Source organism: Periplaneta americana, chromosome 8, assembly GCF_040183065.1.
Source record: "Periplaneta americana isolate PAMFEO1 chromosome 8, P.americana_PAMFEO1_priV1, whole genome shotgun sequence".
In the NCBI taxonomy this organism is placed as follows: Eukaryota; Metazoa; Arthropoda; class Insecta; order Blattodea; family Blattidae; genus Periplaneta; species Periplaneta americana.
The window spans coordinates 68,887,183-68,909,462 of record NC_091124.1 but is presented as its reverse complement, the minus strand read 5'-3'; the positions used below and the strand labels follow the sequence as shown (position 1 = coordinate 68,909,462).

Below are 22,280 nucleotides of genomic sequence, written 5' to 3'. Positions count from 1 at the left end.
TGCTCTGTCTGGATTAACTTCAGTGCATGTTTTACAGTTCAAGTTATAATTTTAATCTCCTGGACAACTCTATACGAAAGTCGTAATCTTACTTATTACATTCGTGCTTCTTTAGAGCCGTGCATGACCTTGTCCTTACCCCTCCTTCAATCACCACCCCTACATTGCTTCATGACATTCTCAACCCTCCCTCAATCACCATCCCTACAATGCTCTTAACTCCCGTCACGTGATGTACAGTGAAAGTGGTGACCTCTCATATCCGAGGCTATTTCATACATGGTTATACCGGGACATCACTTTATTTTTACTAACATTTCTAATATTAACCTGACTATGCCTTTTGATTAACGGTTGAGAACCGGAAACAGTGTTTGCTAATCCCTTCCACGATCGGAGTGTGATGGTACTAGCGTAAAAAACAAATCACTTCACTAGGTATAGGAGGGCAGAAAAGTAGTTCAACCATTTACGTAAACTAGAAAATATCACGATTCTGAGTTTGATAATTTTCGTTAGGTTTTTATTTAATCACAATATAGTACAGAAAAAATAAGTGGTTTTACTCATTAACTGAACTACCCATTTGGACGTATTCATTGTGCAGTGTATAATATACTATCTTCAGCACATTAGCATACAATAGGCCTATAGAAAATACATTTAAATTGAAAAATAATCGAAATCTAGTTATTTAAACAAATTGTTGAAAATGGTGGCCGTTCATTTCAATACAGGCTTCAGGGTTTTTTTTTTTTTTTTTTTTTTTTAAGCATATCATCGCACTATATTATACCAAATTCGTATTCCAGTTTCGTCCTTCGTACCTGAAAACAGTAACTCATGTTGAAATAATTCTGTACCTACTCTATAACAGAGTACCTTACGTGCTGTAAATTGAATTCTGCCCGATCCGCACAGATAAATTTACTCAGACTTGCTATCTCTCTTCGTTCAAGTGGTTATGTAGTAGGATTGTAGAAAGGGAGGAAATGACATGACAGTTAATTATTTACGAGGCCCTTTTATTTACATTATTTTAAGCAGTTGTATAATATTACGTTGGCGTCCAATTCCTAACAGCAAATGTTTTGAGAAAAGAGCTAAGACAGCCCAGCCACTAGCCTTTACAGAGGGACCAGCAGAAGCGCGTGGGGGAAACCAGGACGTAACCAAACGGACGCACAGAATCTTTGCGAAAATATGATTCAATATTGAATGCTTTTTCTTCACTAGAAAACGCGACTTATTTCTGGAACGTATTACACTCACTTACTCAGTACTATTTACTATGAACGTAAGATGACTTTGACTGTATATGTGGCCTTGGTTCTGTGTGTGGTCGGGTGACGTTTACTAATAGAAGGGGTGAGAGTGAAGTACATTAAAGAACTCAAGTAGTCTACAATAAAAATTGAAGTAAAAATAAAATTATGTCCCTGTATAATAACTCGATTAAATTTAATTAACAATGAAAACATACTACTTTATTTGTCATGCATTCTAAAAGATAACAACACTGCCCTGGAAATCTAATTTGCACTGCAATTTTTGAGCTTTCATTTCCACTCATTATTTGATAGCCAAGTTCGCTGTTCAGCACACTATGTTCAATCGAATGCAATTTTAATCTATTCATTTTTTTCTCAGAATTGTTGGAACATTTTTAATTTTTAATTTGTCTACTTCCCAATTTGTCAAGTTTTGTAGGAATCACTCATGAATTAGATCTCATTGGGAGAATTATTTTAGATCGACCGTGGGCAATTTTAATCTGTATTATGGAAATTGTATTCACAAACTGTTGGCAGCACTGATCAGTCTGGCTGTAGCTGCACCGATTGGTCCTGCGCCATGCTGACTTCATCGCCCGGGCGTCTCGCTACCTGTGGATATCCACCATCATTAGAGGAATGCGAATGGAACGTACCGAAGAGTTCAATCCTTGAAGCAGACGGCGGTGACATGCCTGGACTCTACTACGGCGGGCCTCGGATAGTTCTACATGAGCCGTGACATCCTCTGACCACGACAAAACGTTCTGGTCATCACGTCAGACCGCAGCTTCGCCGCGTGTTCCGCTGCAAATAGTCCCCAGAATGCGCGTGACACAGCGTCGGTGTTGACGCGGTCGTTACGGTCACACAAGTCACTGAGCACAGTTTACCGATTGGGTGCGGTTTCTATGCGATCAAATTAGGGGTCTATAAACTGCTGTCAGGGATGTCAAGCCAAAGTTTATGCTCAAGCCACTATTCATAGTCGAGTCTTCTTCAGAATAGGGTAAAATGTATCGCTTCCTTCCTTCGAAGTGCCTTACTTGCTATTTCAAAATAAGGTTCATCAATATCCTCTCTTCACATTCAAAAGCACGCCTCAGTCTCTTGGAAGAGAGAATCTTTAACAGTGAACAATCATTCGTGTCTTCTCACTTGTATTATGGCTTCATTATAAATACGAAAATCGATGTGCTACAATATTCAAGTAATAGGTTACTAATGAAGACTTACCAGTAATCAGTGAAAATCTGGTAATCTCCGATAAGCAAATAATTATTCTATACTTGTTTTTTTTTTTTTTGAAAGATGGGACATGACAGGAGCGCTGTGATCGGAAAAACAACTGAATGTCACATAGCGTGGTAGGCCTGTTGCTATGGTAACAACGGTCGAGTTGCCAAACTTACCGTTAACATATGGCGAGTGCTTAATAGCTCTCTTGGCGACATTTAGTGTGCACACTATGTTAGCATTGGTACATTTCGGCTTTGATTCTTTGTCGATTTTTGTATTGTTTTCTTACCTTCGCGTCAATTGTCAATGAATGTTTTAATGTCAGCCATCTTAACGTCAATTGCTAGCTTCCATGAGCTGACAGCGTCGTAGTCCATGTTGGCAACATAGCACTGTAGTTCCAAGCTCGGCCGCTTAACTGCCATGTCCCATCTTTCAAAAAAACAAGTATAGAGATAGAAATTGAGCAGTAAGAAAGGAAGCAATGACTCCCTTTTACTATTACTGGTAGAAGAATATGAGAGGTAAAAAGATAAAGGTAAAGGTATCCCTATCACACGCCATGAAGGCACTTGGGGGGGCATGGAGGTAGAGCACCATGCTTTCCATGACCTCAGCACTAGAATGAGGTGGTGTGGTCGGCACCACACTCTGACCGCCTTTTACCCCCGGGAAAGACCCAGTAGTACTCAATTTTATAGGAGGCTGAGTGAACCTGGGGGCCGTTCTGGAAGTTTGGCAACGAAGAATATGAGAGACATGTCCATAAATGAATTATAATGTTAATTCTAAACACATAATAACGCAACGCAAAAAAGAAAGAAAAAATGAGCATCACGAAGGTGCAATACATTATACATTCTACGCGTTTCGTAATGGTGAATGATATTCAAGTATACATAGTGGATGGTAACCTCTACACCAAAATGAAACTGTTAATAGCTCATGAGGAGAGATTTTAAATATGTAAATAAGTTTTTTCTCTAACATTCACCGTTCTATGAAGCATTTGGCAACATCACGGCTGCTGCAATAACTCTAAGCAAGCGCGGTCTGCACTCCTTACCTTTCCCTCCCCCTCTCTGTGCTCAGTCAGTAACACGCGACGTGAGCTACATTGCAAGATTTATTTCAACGATTTTTGCTATTATTCAATTTAAATTCATGGCTAAACGGTTTAAGTTGCAAAAAAGGATTCAAGACATTAACTGTTCAGAGTATTTTTACCAATCTGCTTGTATAACAATCAACCATTACTCTCGGGCATTACCGAAATAGAGCGCTGCAAACATTGGGCAAAGAGTTTTCTTTTTGCTTAATGGTGCTTCATCGAAGGAAAAGTGTAATAAGAATTTTGTTATATTTAACAAGTAGAATCACATTTTATATTCTGGTGCAGAGGTTACCATCCTTCCTGTAGTTTATTTTGCAAAAAAAAAAAAAAAAAAAAAAAAAAAAAACGGGTGTCCACAAGTCAGATTGATTCGGTAGTGTTTTTGTCATTGGCGCTGCGCAGCTCGGATGTTAGTTATTATGTTAATAACTTAATTTACTGACGTATTTAATTTAATGTTTATTAGAAATAATCAAATGGTACTCATCATTACATGAGACGATTGAAGTATCTGCATAGGCCTATACAGCAATTCTGTTGCAGGAATTGCGAGTAACTACATGAAGTTCATTTTGTAATCGGTATTACTCGACCGAGGCAAATGGAGCCGCGGACGTAATGTGAACTATCGCGATGCGGTATTACGAACGCAGGAGCAGTAGCGCTACGGCTCCGGGTTGCAGGACTCCACTGGCCTTGGTCGAGTAATACCCTATGTCGTCTGTTTTCCCTCTATTGATACAGGATTGAGCTTGTCTTGTATATCTTTTGTCTATGAAAATACCATGTGCTCGCATTTTTTTTACTAACTTAAGAATTGTTTGTCATGAAGAAACATAGGCTATATCACGTGATAATTACGAAGAACGCTCCTCTTGTAGGATTTGTAAGAATGCTTTTCATGTAACTGTCGTAAGAGAATATCTTGTCCTACATTATATCCAATTCTTAATATACTCGTATTACACAATGAACTACGAAGAGAGCAATAAACATGTCAAACTAGCACCACATTCACAACCCAACCGCGTATGAAGCCGTTATCAGCAAGTTGCTAACATGACTCGCAGCGGCCGACCTTGACCACGCTGGAAAAACAGTTCGACCAGTTTCGACTGTTTACGATCAACCTAACTGGCGGACACCCAGTATTATTCAAAAGATACACACAAATGAAATATTTTAATATGATCCCAAATAACTATAGTTTTCTGGATTTTACACGAAAGGCATTTAATAAAATTCCAAAAGTATGGCATTCAACTTTATGCAAGTATACCGTACGTAATAAACAATTTAATAAAATTGTATGTACGCAAATAATTATTATTAGACACATTTACATAAAACAGCTATACTTATAGGTATATTGTAATGATTTCAAATGTTACTTTTTTATTTAGAAAAAATAAACAGTTTTAAGTGATATAACTTAAGTGTTAACAAGTACTGGTCATTGGCGTAGCTCAGGCTGCTAAGACGATTGCCCACCGATCCGGAGTTGCGCTCGAGCGCGGGTTCGATTCCCGCTTGGGCTGATTGCCTGGTTGAGTTTTTTCTGATGTTTTTTCAACCGTAAGGCAAACGTCAGGTAATCTGTGGCGAATCTTCGGCCTCACCTCACCAAATTTCTTTTCGCTATCACCAATTCCATCGACGCTAAATAACCTCGTAGTTGATACAGCGTCGTTAAATAACTAAATAAAAAATAAAAACAAACAAGTAGGGCCTACTGCGTTCTAGACCTTGCTTTAATGGTTCACCCAGAAATGTTTTTGTACTGAAATCTAGAGAAAAAGTACGCGAAAACATATGATATATTTATTCATTTTGAGTACTGTAAGAAGATGTGATGAAAGATTATTATGGACATGATTTTTAAATCCTACTTTTTAATTTTAGAGTCAATTTCATACCTTTATTGAGCCTATTTTAGACATCTAAATGCTAATTTTTAGTCTAAAAATCCAAAGTCAAATAATCAGACATACTTAACCGAAAATTAATTCTGAGGCCGGTGTAATCTAGTGTTTCAGCTGGCGGGACTGGTGCTCTGAAGTTCCACGCGTGGGTTTGCATTATGTTTGAACTGATTACTTGGTTTGGTTGTTCTCGATGCTTTTTCTTTCCAAAAAGGCGAATGTCAGGTAATCCATAGCGAATCCTCGGACTCATCTAGCCATCGCCAATTTTATTGAGGCTAAATAACCTAGGAGTTGATACAGCGTCGTTAAATGATCTACTTAAAAATGTTCCTCTAACACTAGAGTGAAAGTAGGTCGTTACTTACCTTCTATGGTGAGCTTGCTGCCTGCGCAGTTGATCTTCAGTTCTATGCGACCCCGACGTTCCGTGTGGTCACAGCCGCACAGGTTGGGCACCGTCTCCACGCACCTCTTGTGCACGTTCATGTCGCATGCTGCAACACAGCAACGTAACCTCAAGCGCAAATCAAACAAGAGAGAAAGATAATGAAGGATTACTGACAACTGAAAGAACGATGGATATGTTGATATTGAAGAGTAGGTACGTCGAGATCGCACGCAATATGAATTGTATTCGTGATGGGGGGGGGGGGAATAGCAAAAAGGCAATCAACTAATTATTCGTATAATACAGTTCCAGTAGAGGTATCTAATACTAATATTCTTTCATCTTGTGAGCTATACAAATTTGGTCGAAAAAATGTTTTGCAAAACCAATTTATCTCGTTTAGTCCTAAAAATACAATTTTGTGTTAGTCAGATTTAAAGAGTATACAATGTTTCTTTCATTTATTTCGCTACGTAACATTTCAAATTACTTTAAAGATTAAAGACTATTTAAGAATGATTGCATCAGAGCAAAAACATTGGAGTTCTAATGTCAGAGTGAACCAACTACAAATTTCACATTTTGCGATATTCATCTTTATTGATGCAGGTGAAAAATAAAAATAATAAGCAACAGTACGAGTATGATAAGTAATTGCATTGTGTACCTGATATTTGGAAACCTAATAAATATTAATATCAATACACTCTGACTCAGTTTTGTATCATACATTGATCTCACTGTTGCTTATTAATTTTTATTTTTCACCTGTATCAATAAAGCTGAATATAACAAAATGTGAAATTTGTAGTTCTTCACTCTGACATAAGACCCTCCAAATGTGAACGCTTATTATTTAATAGAAAAAAAAAGATAAAGACAAATCAATATATTAAAAAATATAAATTAAATTAATCACACTCAAATATGTACTGGGGGTACGTACGAGGGAAAGTAGTAAGTTACTAATTCAAGTATCGATCTAAATTATGAATGAGACGCCTGAAGCTAACATCGCTATATGGAAGTATTATTGATGTACGTACAAGTGAAACAAAGAAGCAGTAGTTGCAAAATGGTGGCATCTCTACACGAGTGTATAATTGGCGACTTGATCCGAGAGTTCATTCAACTTTGTCTCGGGTAATGATGCACCCAAAACTATGAATATCCGGCCTAGCATATCGTCCCCTTCATCCTGTCTGCTCAGATCAAGTCGTCAATCTGTTGCACATTTGCCTCCGCGACAATTTCCACTGGCCGACAGACTCGGTATTTGATACTTATTCATCTTTCAGAGAATTTTGCACCCTATTGTAGACAGCTTGATGTGACAAGCAATGTTCAACACACATGGGCAGCATTTATCTATGAATATCGTTTGCTGCCAGATCTTTATCCAAGAAAAATTACACAACAATGGTACACTCGTGTAGAGGTTCCGTCATATTGTAACTGCTGTTTCTTTGTTTCTCTTGTGAGCACATCGATCAACTTGTCATCTGGATAATATTTCCATCTAACGGTGATAGTTTCAGGCGCCTCATTAAGAGGCGTTACTTCAATTTGTAATATATTTACTGATTCGCTTGTGTAAATATTACATTTGTCAAATTAAATATTAAGGGACATGAAATGCCCTTGTCTACTCGATTACCTTTAAGCCAGAATAATTGTAAGTGCACAAAGACTTTTGCAAAATTAGAATAAATTGTAATAATCATATATTTACTGAATTGACACCTATAGTAAGGCTTAGCGTTCGTTATCTAAACCACTCGATATGATCTGGCAATGCGAAGAAATCTATCTCCGACATAACTAATAACCCTAGATAACATGATAATAAGCGATTACAAGTGTTCGATTTTGATGTAGACGAGAAATTGTCCATAATATTTGCATGGAATCCTCTCTTTCAAAATCAGCTTCCTTTTACGTGCAGTAAATATACGAGACGGATCTTTCATAGTTTTACACGATTTTAGGACACTTAATAACCCATAGTCCTAGATCTAGCTTGAGTCCACAAACCTCAGAGTTAATGACATAGGCGAGGTAAACATTATATAATTGAAAATAACTATGACAACTAAGGTTTATAAGTAATTTGATTAATTATTTATTTGCAAATATAAACGTATAGTTTTTTTTTTTTAGTTTTAAATTATAAATACTTATTTAAAGCAATAATCTTTCTTGAGAAAAAAAAGAGACAAAATAGCGGTGATATTGAGATTTTAAGCTTACAAACAGGTGCAAATAAAGACATACATCTCATTCCAGAAAGGGAATGTTTACCCAAATTGTTAATGTTTACATAAAAGACAATCGCACAAGAACTTACACATTGAGCTCTTAACATACAGTCGTACAAACCCACCTTCTTTGTTCACACGTAATAGATACAAATCCATGCAAAGCAAGAGGTTACTGGTATGAACTGTTATCGATAACTGTACGTCCTAAATACATTATATTCGTGGATTGCTACTACTGAGTACGATTCGGATAAAGTAGCTGTATCAGGATAGGCATACTTGGTCCTTACGTTTTGTTTATAAATATTAACTGCTTGGAAGAACGCATTCCATCCCCTAGAATGGACAGTATAGATATAGTTAATGTTTGTAAACAAAGCGCACGGACCAAGGATGCCTATCCAGATACAGCTACTTTATGCGAACCATACTAATGAGTGTGTGTAGTAAATTATACTTAGCTGATTGTGGAGACCTACTCCTATTTAAGCATTAATAAAAATTTAAGAAAATGTATCATCTATTCTATATTGTATTATAGCTTTAGTATATTACTGAAGATTGATGAAAAATTTCAATGCGTTGAGATTTATATGAAAAGTGATTGATTTAAATTTGACACTTTCATATCCTAGTGTTTAGCTACAACGAAAATTCATTAATATTTATTAACTTCAGATAAATAAATGGTAATTTCTCCAACGGGAATTGTAATACGAAACATGATCAAATGGGAAGTTGCGTGAAAGTCGCCTTGCATAGGGTAACCGATAACAGTTTGATTCTAAACACAGGATATATGTAGACATCAGGGACCTGTTGTCCAATTTCGTCCAAAGGAGAAGCGTTCGGAATGCGTTTTCAAGGAAAAGATGGGAGGCTCTGGGCCACCTAGCCTACAGTCCCGATTTGTTACCATGTGACTTTAAAATGTTTTTACTCTTAAATAAAGTTCTAAAGGGGCACAAATTCCGCACAGAGGATGAAGCGAACAGTGCTGAAATGGTTAAAGAAACAGTCAAAGTTTTTTATCCCCCCCCCCCCACTGGCGCCTTCTTATATAATGACACGCCTGCGTGAATGCCTATGGAGACTTCTTCTCAGGAAACATAATATCCTCCATTATATGTTTAAATATTGGTCTTTCTGCATTCACCATACTTTTATGTACCTTAATAACAAATTTATAAATCGGCTCGAACGAGCTTCATTTGATCATTTCTCGTAACAGTTCAATTATACTACAAGTCACTTTCATGTTCAAGTGATCATATAACAGTATATTTTGAAAATAATATCAGGTTTGTTCTAAACTGCATTGAAACTGTAAAATTACAGAGAAAATTCTGCAGTATTGCAAAATACTTGAATTTTAATTGCATAATTTTAATCTCCTATAACTATTTAAAGAAAAATAAACACATACATTACCTTATTCCTTCGAGGGCATTAATTGATCTTACCAATCACAGACGCCTTCTCATCTTTGGCCAGAGTGAGATTTTAAGAATACTGAGGCATTTTAAGAATTTAATACTTACTACTCTATAATGAAATTATACCACTACTGCAAACAGTTTTTTTTATTATAATATAATTTTTACACTGCCAATAAATGTTCAATCTGAACTCCATTTGTAGGAAGAAAAATATTGAGTAGATATCAATCTCATTCGTTACTTTATCCAAAATATCAGACATCATAACTTAAAGAGAAGGCTATTTCAATTCTTCAAGTGACTGGGATAAGGAAAAAACATACATGCTGTCCTTCAGTTACCGTCAAAAGAAGTCAAATCAGGTGACCTTAGAGGCCAATTATTCCAATTTTTATCAAAAGTACATTATTGTTCAAATACTGAAATAGCATTTTCAAAAGTAGCACATACAGTAATTTGTCGAGACGTAATTCATAGATAAATCTCACTCAGAATGACGTCCTGGCCTCCTCTTGTTCCAAGACCAAAGGTACATTCGTTGCTAAAATAATACGAGTATTGACTCATTGTTGGTCGTGCTACAAATGGAGTGCATATTGCAAATATTGAATTGTTCCTTAGTTAAACACCTGATCACATATATATCAGAATGGTCATTCCCATGTTATGAAATGGCAACACAAAATGAGAACAACCACCAGAAACTCCACCATCGAAGAGGCATTTTTTGGTAACGACCGCTAGATGGAAGTACAATTGCTCCATGCAATTCCATAAGAGCAATAACGTGACTTCTTTTGCAGTCGCTAGATGGCAGCATAGTAAAATTGATGAAAACGGTTGCCTTAAAAGTCCATTAAATCAATCTGTTATATGTGATCAGGGGTTAAACTCCAGTTATTTCAGAAGCATATCCTATTTCCTTTTCGGGCATTAAATTCTTAACATAATTCACTGTTTTTTTAACAAGTCTGTTTTCTGAATGGCCACTTACCTCCTAATTAAATGTAACGCATCTACATTAAATCAAGTATATGTCTTGTTTTTGTGTCACTCAACTGAGGCAATAATTTGTTACTGAAGAGTCGGGTAAACAGTGAGAGATTGAACTCCACACTTCCAATTTCCTACTTACAGAATACGAGAGCATCCTACCTGTATAAATAACAGAACAGTTTCAATAAAACCACAGTCGTACGGCTTTCCATTTATAGTGGCTCCAAACACCCGATTTTAAATAATGTAGTCCCCCCCCCCCCTGTTGGAGAACCAAGCTTCGTTCTCATTGATGCAACACGTGGGAATGCTGATTGTGAGTTCTCACTGAAAGGTTTTTCAAAGTGATATGATGGGAACACATGTTGCTGGACACTACATCAACAATCTTAGATATTGTTTCCTACACTTTCAATGTTTGAATTACTTATTATTATATTTATTTCTAACATAATGGATAGTTATTCTCTACTGGGGAAAGACAGAAGGGATTTTAAAAACAACAGAAACCTTTTTACATTATATTCCAGAATTTTTCTAGTTCTATTCAATAAAACTCCCTACATCAAGATATAACTCTAAGAATAAAACACTGAAGCTCATGAGTATGAAGCCAAAAATGTTTACATCGTTCTATTCTAGTACAATATAAGAATGTATTTAACACGTGGGAACAACTTCAGAAGTAGATTAAACACCCAACAATAATGTAATTGTGGATCTAATTGTTCTTGTTTTTAAATTAAAATATTACTTTCAATTATTCTTTCTATTAAACAGAATTAGCAAAGCTGACCCTATTAAATATTCTGTTTTAAATCCTTCTTTAACTTGCTTAATGAATTATTTCTATTGACAGAGAATGTGGAAAATTTACCACAAATGTTCAACGATGGTACAACAAACAGTTCATGATAGACACACATAAACTAAAGAAACTGACAAAAGAACCTCAAATAGAGACGAAAAATATGGAGACTCAGAGAAGACATTGCTGTCTGTATTCTTCGACTCGTGTGTTAAAGGAATCCACAAAACTGCGTCACTTGAAAGTAATGATGTAATGAACGAGTTTTGCAAGAGGAGTTAGCTTCTCCTTTCTAGCTACTTCCCGCAGAAGTGACCACTGCTCTTAAGTGTTGACACAACGACGAGCGAGATGACATAAGGCGTCAGGGTTCTAGTCTCCTGGGATTTATCTTTTCTTTTTATGTCCTCAAAGTCAACTGTTATTTCTCGCGGCCAACTCTTCATACACAAATATTTATATACATCCGAAGTCAACCCCTGAAAATGCATGGTCAGTCAAGTTGATTCAGTATTGCCTTCCTCATAAAACTTTGTTATCAGAGGCAATGAAGTATTTATTTAACATCTCTCTTCGTCTTCAGCTTAGAGATGATACAGTAATAACAAGGAAATAGTGGTATGGGTATTGAAGAAGAAAGTGGAGAACTCTTAGAGAACATGCTCTACTGCTGCTTCATCCACTACAAATCCTCAAAATATGTATGCCTATAGGAAATAGTGGTATGGGTATTAAAGAAGAAACTGAAGAACTCCTAGAGAATACATATGTTCTACTGCTGCTTCATCCACTATAAATCCCACAATATGTATGCCTATAGGAAATGGTGGTATGGGTATTAAAGAAGAAAGTGAAGAACTTTTAGAGAACATTTTCCATTGCTGCTTTATCCGCTACAAATCCCACAATATGTATGTCTATAGGAAAATCTGTGACAGATCGAGAAGATATTCGGCAAGACTGCCTTGACTATCTTGCCATTATAAGTTATAGCCTAAGTAGATTGAGAATTTATATGAACTATAAGCTAAAAGTGACATCTATTAGATTTGGGTAGGCGTGGAGCACATTGAGGTTGAGAAAGCGTGGTTTACAATGTTACGAAGTTTATATCTTCCAGTTTTCATCTAATAGTATCCAAAAGGAGGCAAGTGTTATACGCTACTCACCTCATCGGCCCTGTGAAGAATGCAAGAGGAATGCATCAACTGTTACTCACTCCAAAGCTACTTGAAACCACGCCCCTGTTCGCCAGCTTTCGAACAGATAGCGATCACATTACGAGTTTCATAAAAACATTAACGAATCAATATAGGCCTACCTGTATTAACCCATGCGGTAGCTGGTCAGACCTTTAGCCTGTCACCAACTCTCATCAGTTCCTCTATATCTCCACTCCCAGCCTCCCAGCCTCCCCTGTGATATTTCCCTCCGGCAGTGTTGCTATAATTTTCAGCGACATTTCTGGGGACTTTTTTTAACAAACTTTGGAGAAATTAAGCTACTTTTTGTTGAAAAGTTTGCGAGATTGTAGGGCGATATATTGGCAACAGTGCCCTCCGGCCAGGGCCGGTGAACTCTGTTCCACACTGTAGTCAGCTATTGAATCGCGCGCCGAACAAATTGGCGGTTATCAAGAGACGCAGCGCATGAATTTATTTTGACTTCTTCAAAAGCTTCTGTGATTGGACATAATATGCACTGCCCCTCAATCCACGGATAAATATACAGACACATCTGATATAAGGCGCTTAAGTGGCCGTTGTTAAATATACATAGTCTATATGAAGTAGGAACACTACATTATAATGCATATGAATTCTCAGTCCAGTTATAAGTTATAAGAATGCGATCGGTCGCAAGACCCTCATTGTATTTGCAGAAAATTAATGAAGTTGGCTTTAAATTGATTGACAATCCCATATATTTGTCAGACTTAGCCCCTTCTGACTATCATCTGTTTTCTAAACCAGTGGTTCCCGAACTTTTTGAAGACGCGACCCACTTTTGGGCAAGACATTTGTTTGCGACCTCCCCCCCCCCCCACTATCGTAACGGTATTTAACCACATTCGAAAAATACAAATCCTTGTAAAATGTAAAACAAAGATAATTTTACTCAAAACTAGTAGATATCACCCAACTTTTAATGTACCGCTACCTGCAAATCTATTTTCTAATTATCTTTGTCTTCTTAGACTAGCCTAACTTGCTTATGTATTTTTCGAGCACAAACACTTTGAATAGTAGTTTGGTAGGCCAAGATGTTAACATAACAACAGCCAGAGATGAAATCGACGGATTTATAAGAAAACTTCATTTCTGGTCGACATTAGTTGACGAAAAGAAATTTTATTCATTACAGTAGATTAAAAAACCCATGAAAAATTTAACTATTGACAGTATGAAACCACAAATCTGTGTTTGCTTTTGTGGACATGCAATAATTAAGTTTTCATATTTTTAAACAACAGTTTTTCTGTATTTTCTGGAAGAAACACAAAACAATTATGGCAGTCACAAATGGATGCTGAATCCATTTTTAGACAATTACGTTCAACTGGCTGTAGCCAAATTCCACAAAATATTAAGGAAAGATACATAGAAATATGTCTGAATCGGTGGAAAGTTAAAGCTAAATTTTTCTCGCAATGCGTAGACTAGTTTTGGCTCAAAAGAATGCAAGAATACCTCGTATTTGCGGAAGAAACTACTAAATTTTTAATAGTATTTGAAAATTCGTATTTATGTGAAATAAGTTTCTGCTCCACCATGATTGTCATCAAAACAAAAGCGGGAAATTGAAAATAAAAACAGTTTGCCAATTGAGGATCAACTTTCTCAAAAACAGATGCATTTACCCTATTATTATTATTATTATTATTATTATTATTATTATTATTATCATCATCATCATCATCATCTTTTTACTTTATAACTATTGATTTTTTTTAATTTTTATGTTCAACGTTGTTTCTGTTTCTAAATGCAGTTATGTTAATAAGGCGGTTTTTGTAAATCATTTCTCGACCCCCTCAGCTCTTTACACGACCCCTGAGTGGGTCGGGACCCTCACTTTGGGAAACACTGTTCTAAACTAAGAAGAAATTTGAAAAGAAAGACGATGTAGTCGAATGTAGCAATAATAAATATTGTGCCTACTGTAGAAGAGTGACCTACAGACCAAGACAAACATGATTAAAAAAAAAAAAAAACTTAGAATTGCTTCATGATCGTTGTACTAAGTAAATAGAGTAAAAAATGATTTTGATGAATAAATAAAATTTTGTTCAGTTACAATAAATTTTTCCTTATTAGGCTAGAGACTTAAAAATACCGCTTCCTTTTATTAACAGCATCACGAAAAGGTATATCTTAGATTTAAATCCCGACGTTAAATTTGTTAAATGATCTTATAGTTGCATAATGAAGACTGTCGTGATTCTTCGGCATCGGAGATATGCAGAAATCGTGCAGTGTAACACTCAGGTAATATTTTTGTTGGCGACAAACTCAGTATAAAGAACACACCTTCAAATAAATTAGGCCATTTCTTTTCAATCCGCTGCAGCCAGACATTAATGGAATCTTTATGCATAATTTTGCTATAAATAAAAGTTTAATGGTCCGTGATCTAATTTTATCTGTGTAATAAAACCGAAAACACGATCTGCATATATATGCATATTCAGCCTACTTATAGGCTAGTGTAAATAACACAACTCACCACACAATGAAACCTAAATTAAACCACTGAAATGATCTAATACTTTTTAGTATTTATCATTGCTTAATTGGAATTTCACTGCTAGTTTTGTAGCAAAATTTTGTTTTTAGTTGAAGGAAAAAAACAGGAGATTGGCGTTAGGTACAAACAGCTGGATCTGACATAGCCTGGCATCAAATAAGATTTACATCGTGTACACCTGGCGGTCTCCAACAGAATACGAATAAGTTATAGTTCGTATCTTTTAAAACATTAATTCACACAGAAGTAAAAGAGCATGGAAAATTGTGCTCAACGAGGCCAGAACAAGACAAGATGAAAGGACATCTATGATGGAGTAGAAAATAAATCATTGAAGCCGTATCAATCAAAGGACTTAACATGTATGTATACAGTGGAAGCAAGACATGGGGAAGAAAAATCGGAAAGTTGTTCCAGTCGTAATCAACCGGTTAACATCAACAATATTGTTATGCGAAACGATTAAGGTGAAGATAGTGATTTGCAATCCAGAGCCCTGATCATATACATATATGCACATATATAGTATATAGGATTGGCCATTCCCATTTTATGAAATGGCAACATAAAATAAGAACAACCACCAGAGTCTCCACAGTCGAAAAGGTATTTTTGTAACGACCGCTAGATGGAAGTACAGTTGCCCCATGCAATTCCATAAGGGTTATAAAGTGACTTCTTTTATAGTCAGTAGATGGCAGCATAATGAAACTGACAAAAGTTGTTGCCTTTAAATTCCATTAGCAATCTGTTATATAGGCTACGTGACCAGGGGTGTTATGTACAAGCTCTAATTTTTCCTGTCACATGTCTAGGAATTGTAACGCATTGTATATCTGACTACTGTTAGGATCGAAAATATTAAAGTTTAGGGTATCCTTCAACAGAGAAAGCACACCGTCGACGAATATATATTAATTAGAAAAACAGCTATACATTTAACAATATCGTTATGTGGAGACTTAGATTAGAGAGATTAGTTTTGATAGATAAGTTGAGATTTGGTTATATATAGACCACATGTCAAAGACAAAGATATAGAGAGACAACGAGGTATAGAGAGACATATATAAAGAGACAGAGACGAACATAGACAAATATACACAGAGACAAAGAGGTAGAGAGAGGCAGGTATAATAAAGAGACGGAGACGAACACAGATAAATATATAGAGAGAGACAGATATATAAAGAGACGGAGACGAACACAGACAAATATATAGAAAGAAAAAGAGGTATTGAGAGATATATAAAGAGACAGAGACGAACAAAGACAAATATGTAGAAAGAGAGACAAAGAGGTAGAAAGAGACAGATATATAAAGAGACAGAGACGAACAAAGACAAATATATATAGAGAGAGACAAAGAGATAGAGAGAGACAGATATATAAAGAGACAGAGACGAACATAGACATATATAGAGAGAGAGACAAAGAGGTAGAGAGAGACAGATATATAGAGAGACAGAGACGAACATAGACAAATATATAGAGACAACGAGATATAGACAGATATATAAAGAGACAGAGACGAACATAGACAAATATATAGGGAAACAAAGAGATAGAGAGATGAGATGAAATCAGATGAGATGGGGTCAGATAGGCAAAGATATACAGACAGATGCAAGTAGCCTATATATAGACAGAAATTGATACATACATACAGAGACAGACAGAGATAGACAGACAGAAAGAGACAGAGATACACAAAGAGAGAGATACAGACACATACTGACACAGACAGACAGATTACACATACAGAAAGATCATACAGACAGAAAGATGTGATAGACAGATTAAATAGATTAGACAGACCGACAGACAGATGATAAGAATTTTATTATCACGCACCTGAGAGGCCACGAACACATCAATGTAGATTGCTAACTTCATACTCAGGAGGTATAGAGTTCGATATCTTATCGGCTTTAATCAGCGTTGTTTATCTAAATTTCTTCAAAATACTGTGCAGAATATGTAGGCCTATATAATATCCTACGAATAAATTTCAGGAACAAATATCAGAATTCCCTATCGGTTTATATGAATTTCTTAGAAGTGGGTTGTCTGAATTCTTAGAATAAATAACACATTCTGATGTGGATTATATGAATTTCTTAGAAGAGATGACAGAGTTTCATGTGTTATGAGAATTCTTACGAAAAATTGCACTCTCACAAGGACCATGTGAATTTCTTAGAAATAACTGCAAACACTCATGTGGGTTACATAAATTCATAAGATTTCAGACTTTCGTATGGATTTCTGTATGTGAATTCCTAGAATAAACTGCAAATTTCCATGTGGGTTATATGAATTTAAGAACACATTGCAGGCTTTCCTGTGAGCTATGTGAATTCTTAGTTCACACTGCCGATTTTTATGTGAGTTGTTTGAATTTCTTAGGACAAATTGTATATTTTCGTATAGGTTATGAGAATTTCTAAGAAAATATTGTACATTTTCATATTGGTTATGTGAATTTTTCAGAACACACTGCAGACTTTCTTGTACGTAATGTGAATCCCTTAGGACTAACTGTAGACATTCGTAATAATTTTGTAAATTCTTAGAACAAATTGCGTATTTTTAAATGAATTATATTAATACCTTAGAACAGATTACACACTTCGGTGTGGGTTATGTGAATTTATTGGGGAAACTTTTTAGACTTTCATTCGGGTAATGTCAATTACGGTAATAACACAAGTTTACTCTTTTATGGGGATTACATAATTTTTTAGGACAGAATGCAGAGATTCATTTAAGTTTACATAAATTCAATGGAACAAATGGGAGATTTTCGTGAGGATTATGTTAATTCTCAGAATTAACTGTAGACTGTCATGTGAGTTAATTCTATTTCTTAAGGCAGAACTAAACCATTGAACTGAGGTACGTGAATATCTTAAAATAAATTTTATCAATTATTGTGTGTTACGCAATCAATTCGAGAACAATGTGAGAATGAATTATTTTATTAAATACAGTTCTTAAAATAAGTTTCAAGAATCGTTCTTGTATGAGAGTTCAATTAATATTTTGGGATTAATACAACCATGCAACTTACCTTATAAAATGAAGACTTCATTCTCTATAAGGAAGTCCGTCGGTGAGATTGTGAAGAGCATTAAAGTTGATTGCTTGTTATATAAGTGGTTACATAATTACCTTACAAATTGCAGTTTTTGTATGTGACTAGTTGCACCTGTATTTAAATTACGAACTATAAGCTACTTATAAAGCGGGTTTGAATATTTTGGGTAGTGTCTCTTAAATTGAAAGAGATAATAAATATGATTTATCATTGTCCTTCAGGGCAGGTTGTTCACCTATACCATCTAAATTTGGCCGGAAGAGAATTTTTTCGGTCTATATACATTTATGTACGTATTTAAAATTTATATAGCAATTCTCTGTTCATCGTTGATTGTATGAAAGACACTAGGTCTACTGATTTCTGTATTTTACAATTATTTACTAAATGCATTTCTTAAAACCACCTTCTTATATATTTTTGGTTTCTTTATTGACTTGAAAATTTCATATCTTGCAACTTATCTAATACCACAGTCTAGTATATACAGTCACTAAGCTTGAGCTGTGAGGGTGCTAGGAACAACAGACTGTGCCGGTACTATTTCGCATTTCTGTAATGAGGCGATATTAGCTATCCTAGTGGTTAGCAACTATCTATGGATATTTACTACGTATTGAGTTTCGTGACTATATATACTAGACTGTGCTAATACCATAGCTTCTTTCTATTTTTTATTAACTATATTTCGTTCCCATTTTATTAGCCTAGCCCTGAACTTATTTTAAGAACGATGAAAGAGTAATTGAACGGAGAAAAATTCTCTCCGGCGCCGGGATTTTGAACCCGGGTTTTCAGCTCTACGTGCTGATGCTTTTATCCACTAAGCCACACCGGATATCCACCCCGGTGTCGGACAGAATCGTCTCAGTTTAAGTTCCAACTCTTGGGTTCCCTCTAGTGGCCGCCCTCTGCACTTCGTCATAGATGTCTATGAACGTAGGACATGTGCCGGAGAGAATTTTTCTCCAATCCATTACTCTTTCATCGTATGATGACGCGGAATATCTGCATGTAAATATTATATGTACTTCGGTACATTAAAATAATATATGATATGCGTAAATCACTTCGTGATTTAAGACGGCGCTTATTCCGTCGGATCCCGGCCAACTAGTCACTCATAACGAGTGCACCTCAGCACATGTGTGGACTTCAATCCTACGTTCATAGACATCTATGACGTAATGCAGAGTGCGGCCACTAGAGGGAACCCAAGAGTTGGAACTTAAACTGAGACGATTCTGTCCGACGCCGGGGTGGGTATCCGGTGTGGCTTAATGGATAAAAGCATCAGCACGTAGAGCTGAAAACGCGGGTTCAAATCCCGGCGCCGGAGAGAATTTTCCTCCGTTCCAATACTCTTTCATCGTATGATGACGCAGAATATCTGCATGGAAATATCATATGTACTTCGGTACATTAAAATAATATATATTATTTTAAGAAGTTGTAGGATGTTTTATTCTCTCAATTTTTTTAAGAAATACTTTTCTGGAGTGTCACTTTTTCTTACGTCTTAATCTCGTTTGTTTGAAATCTGCTTATATAATTTTTCATTTTAAATTTTATTGTGGGCTATAGTGTCGATTTTCTTATGCTGTTATTTTTTGTAATGTATTAGTATCCTATTCTTTAACTTTCTGTTAAATTTTCACTCCTTCTATACTTTGTCACCTGGTAGAGTGTAAGAGATGGCCCTATAGCAAGGATACAGAACTGTTGAGAGAGGGGGTGGAAAGCATGGGGAAAGCGTTGGTTTCCCGTCCACAGTCCATCGGCATTGAATGACGTATCTGTGGCCCGTACGCAATCACATAAGACAGACACTGAATACAAATCCCCTCTCCAAGAAAGTCAATGGCGCGGGGGTAGAAGAAAGGGATGAGTGACGTAACGCCACAATTGTCGCCCAGTTCTGCACGTCTGCCCTATGGCCTAATTGTGCCAGTATAAATAAATAAATTATTATTATTAATTATTATTCTGTGTCGCAAGGCAAACCCAAAATATTAGGTCAGACTAATAAATTAGATTAAATACAATATTTTTATCATATATCGTCTAACTATTAGCTTGTATCCTAAGTCCTAAAAATTTCTGTAACTTTTATTTCCTGTTTTATGTTTGATGTTATGCATTATGTTCTCTGCTGAAGTTCAAGTAGTAACATAGTCAGCTAGAAATTTAACTCCGGCTTTGCCTCGTGCCAGAGAAGTGGAGATATCTCCCTCCGACTAGGACTGCGTAATTTATCCTTAATCCTGTGTTTGTTCTACGTTATCTTAACTGCTATACTGTGCCATGCTGACCACATTAGAAGAAAGTTCCGTTACTTGTGACTTTCTTCGAAATTCAAACAGTCCTAATGGCGAAGCATTTTAATTATATTATAATTATGTTGTAATTTTCGTTATTTAAGGAGATTGATAGAACTTCTTAATTACAAACTGAAGGAATGTCGAAGTGTGGCACGATCATGAATAAGATGGATAAACGAACATTTCTGAAGTAGAAGTAATCAATCAACAGCTCATTTATTTAATGCATTTGACCATTTATGACTGACTAAAATTATAAGATCTGTCAATGAGTAATATTGTGGATGAATGACAATTCTCACGTATGGATATTAAGTTGATAATTCATACAATAATGTGCAATTTCTGAAAATACGATCAATTAGGAAGTTGCCTATATAAAGAACTTTGTGACAAATTTTCAGGGACTCACTTATTAAGATTAATTTCATACAAAAAATTAATCACTACTAATTCCACAATTTGGGATATCTGGCCGACATCTACGGCTGAACAATAGGATCCAGAATACAAAGCTGAGATTAACTTAAAAATAAAATACAATATGATTTGCGGAGAGAATATAGAACAACGATAAATTTAAAAATAATATATAGTTTAATAAAATACTAAAATGAATATCTGAAATACGTTAATAGCAATTACTACCTATTTGTAAAATGAAGAACTACTATTATGCCTATTCTGTTAAATGTATATTCTTACCAACAAAGAATTACATAGAAACAGAAATCTAAAATTCAACTCGTTTTAATAACCTGACCTAAGCTAACCTAACTTAACCTAATCTAACGCAACGAAACCTAACTAACCAAATCTAGAATACAGTTTCAGATTTGTTAAATTAAAATTAAAATTAAAACTATGTTTTATTTAATGACGCTCGCAACTGCCGAGGTTATATGAGCGTCGCCGATGTGCCGGAATTTTGTCCCGCAGGAGTTCTTTTACATGCCAGAAAATCTATAGCATATTTAAATGCCATCGACCTAGGCCGGGATCGAACCTGCAATCTTGGGCAAAGAAGGTCAACACTATACCGACTGTACCACCCAGGACGACCAGATTTGTTATGTAAGTATAAGATACGCCTATAAACCATTTTTGAAAGTGTATTACTTTGGATTACGTAACGTCACGCTGTTAGTAAAAACTATCGGTATGGTAGTCAAAATTTACATTCGAACTTTTTTATAATTCTTTACAATAAGAGTTAATTTTCAGTAACAGTAGCAAGGGATTTTACGAATCAATTGTAAGAATTACGTAGCATCAAAAATTGCTTCTTTTTACTGTAAGGTAACGTTTTACAGCCACCCTACTCCTTCTTAAGCACATACCGACATGTCGTTTCTAAATTTTGGACGTAATCCTGCTCTCTTCTCCGATAGCGACACTCATTTTCATAATCATCAAAAGTTTAATGTAATATTATGTTACTGATATGACAAGGAAATCTACAAAGAAGTAAAATATCATTATCAAATAAACTAGTTTCAAGTACAAAAGCAATTTTATAAAACTGGCTGTTAGCTTGAAATAATTATATTTTCTTATCATACGCTTTTGATGTAGACGTAAGGTATTACAAGAAGTCAGAAACAAGAACAACAGTTAATGAAAACAAGGTACATTTCAAGCTGCGGTCAAGTCAATGTTTATATAATG

At 35.7% G+C, this 22,280-nt stretch overlaps 1 protein-coding gene across 13 annotated transcripts in view; it reads right to left on the bottom strand.

Annotated features, from left to right (window-relative positions):
- Pkc53E (Protein C kinase 53E) overlaps positions 1-22,280 on the bottom strand; it is a 1,131,865-nt gene that overhangs the window by 262,508 nt on the left and 847,077 nt on the right. For all 13 annotated transcript variants that reach the window (XM_069833060.1, XM_069833059.1, XM_069833063.1 and 10 more), the window contains exon 5: positions 5,918-6,046. In XM_069833060.1, coding sequence (XP_069689161.1) covers positions 5,918-6,046 — 129 coding nt within the window. The remainder of the gene's footprint in view (positions 1-5,917; positions 6,047-22,280) is intronic.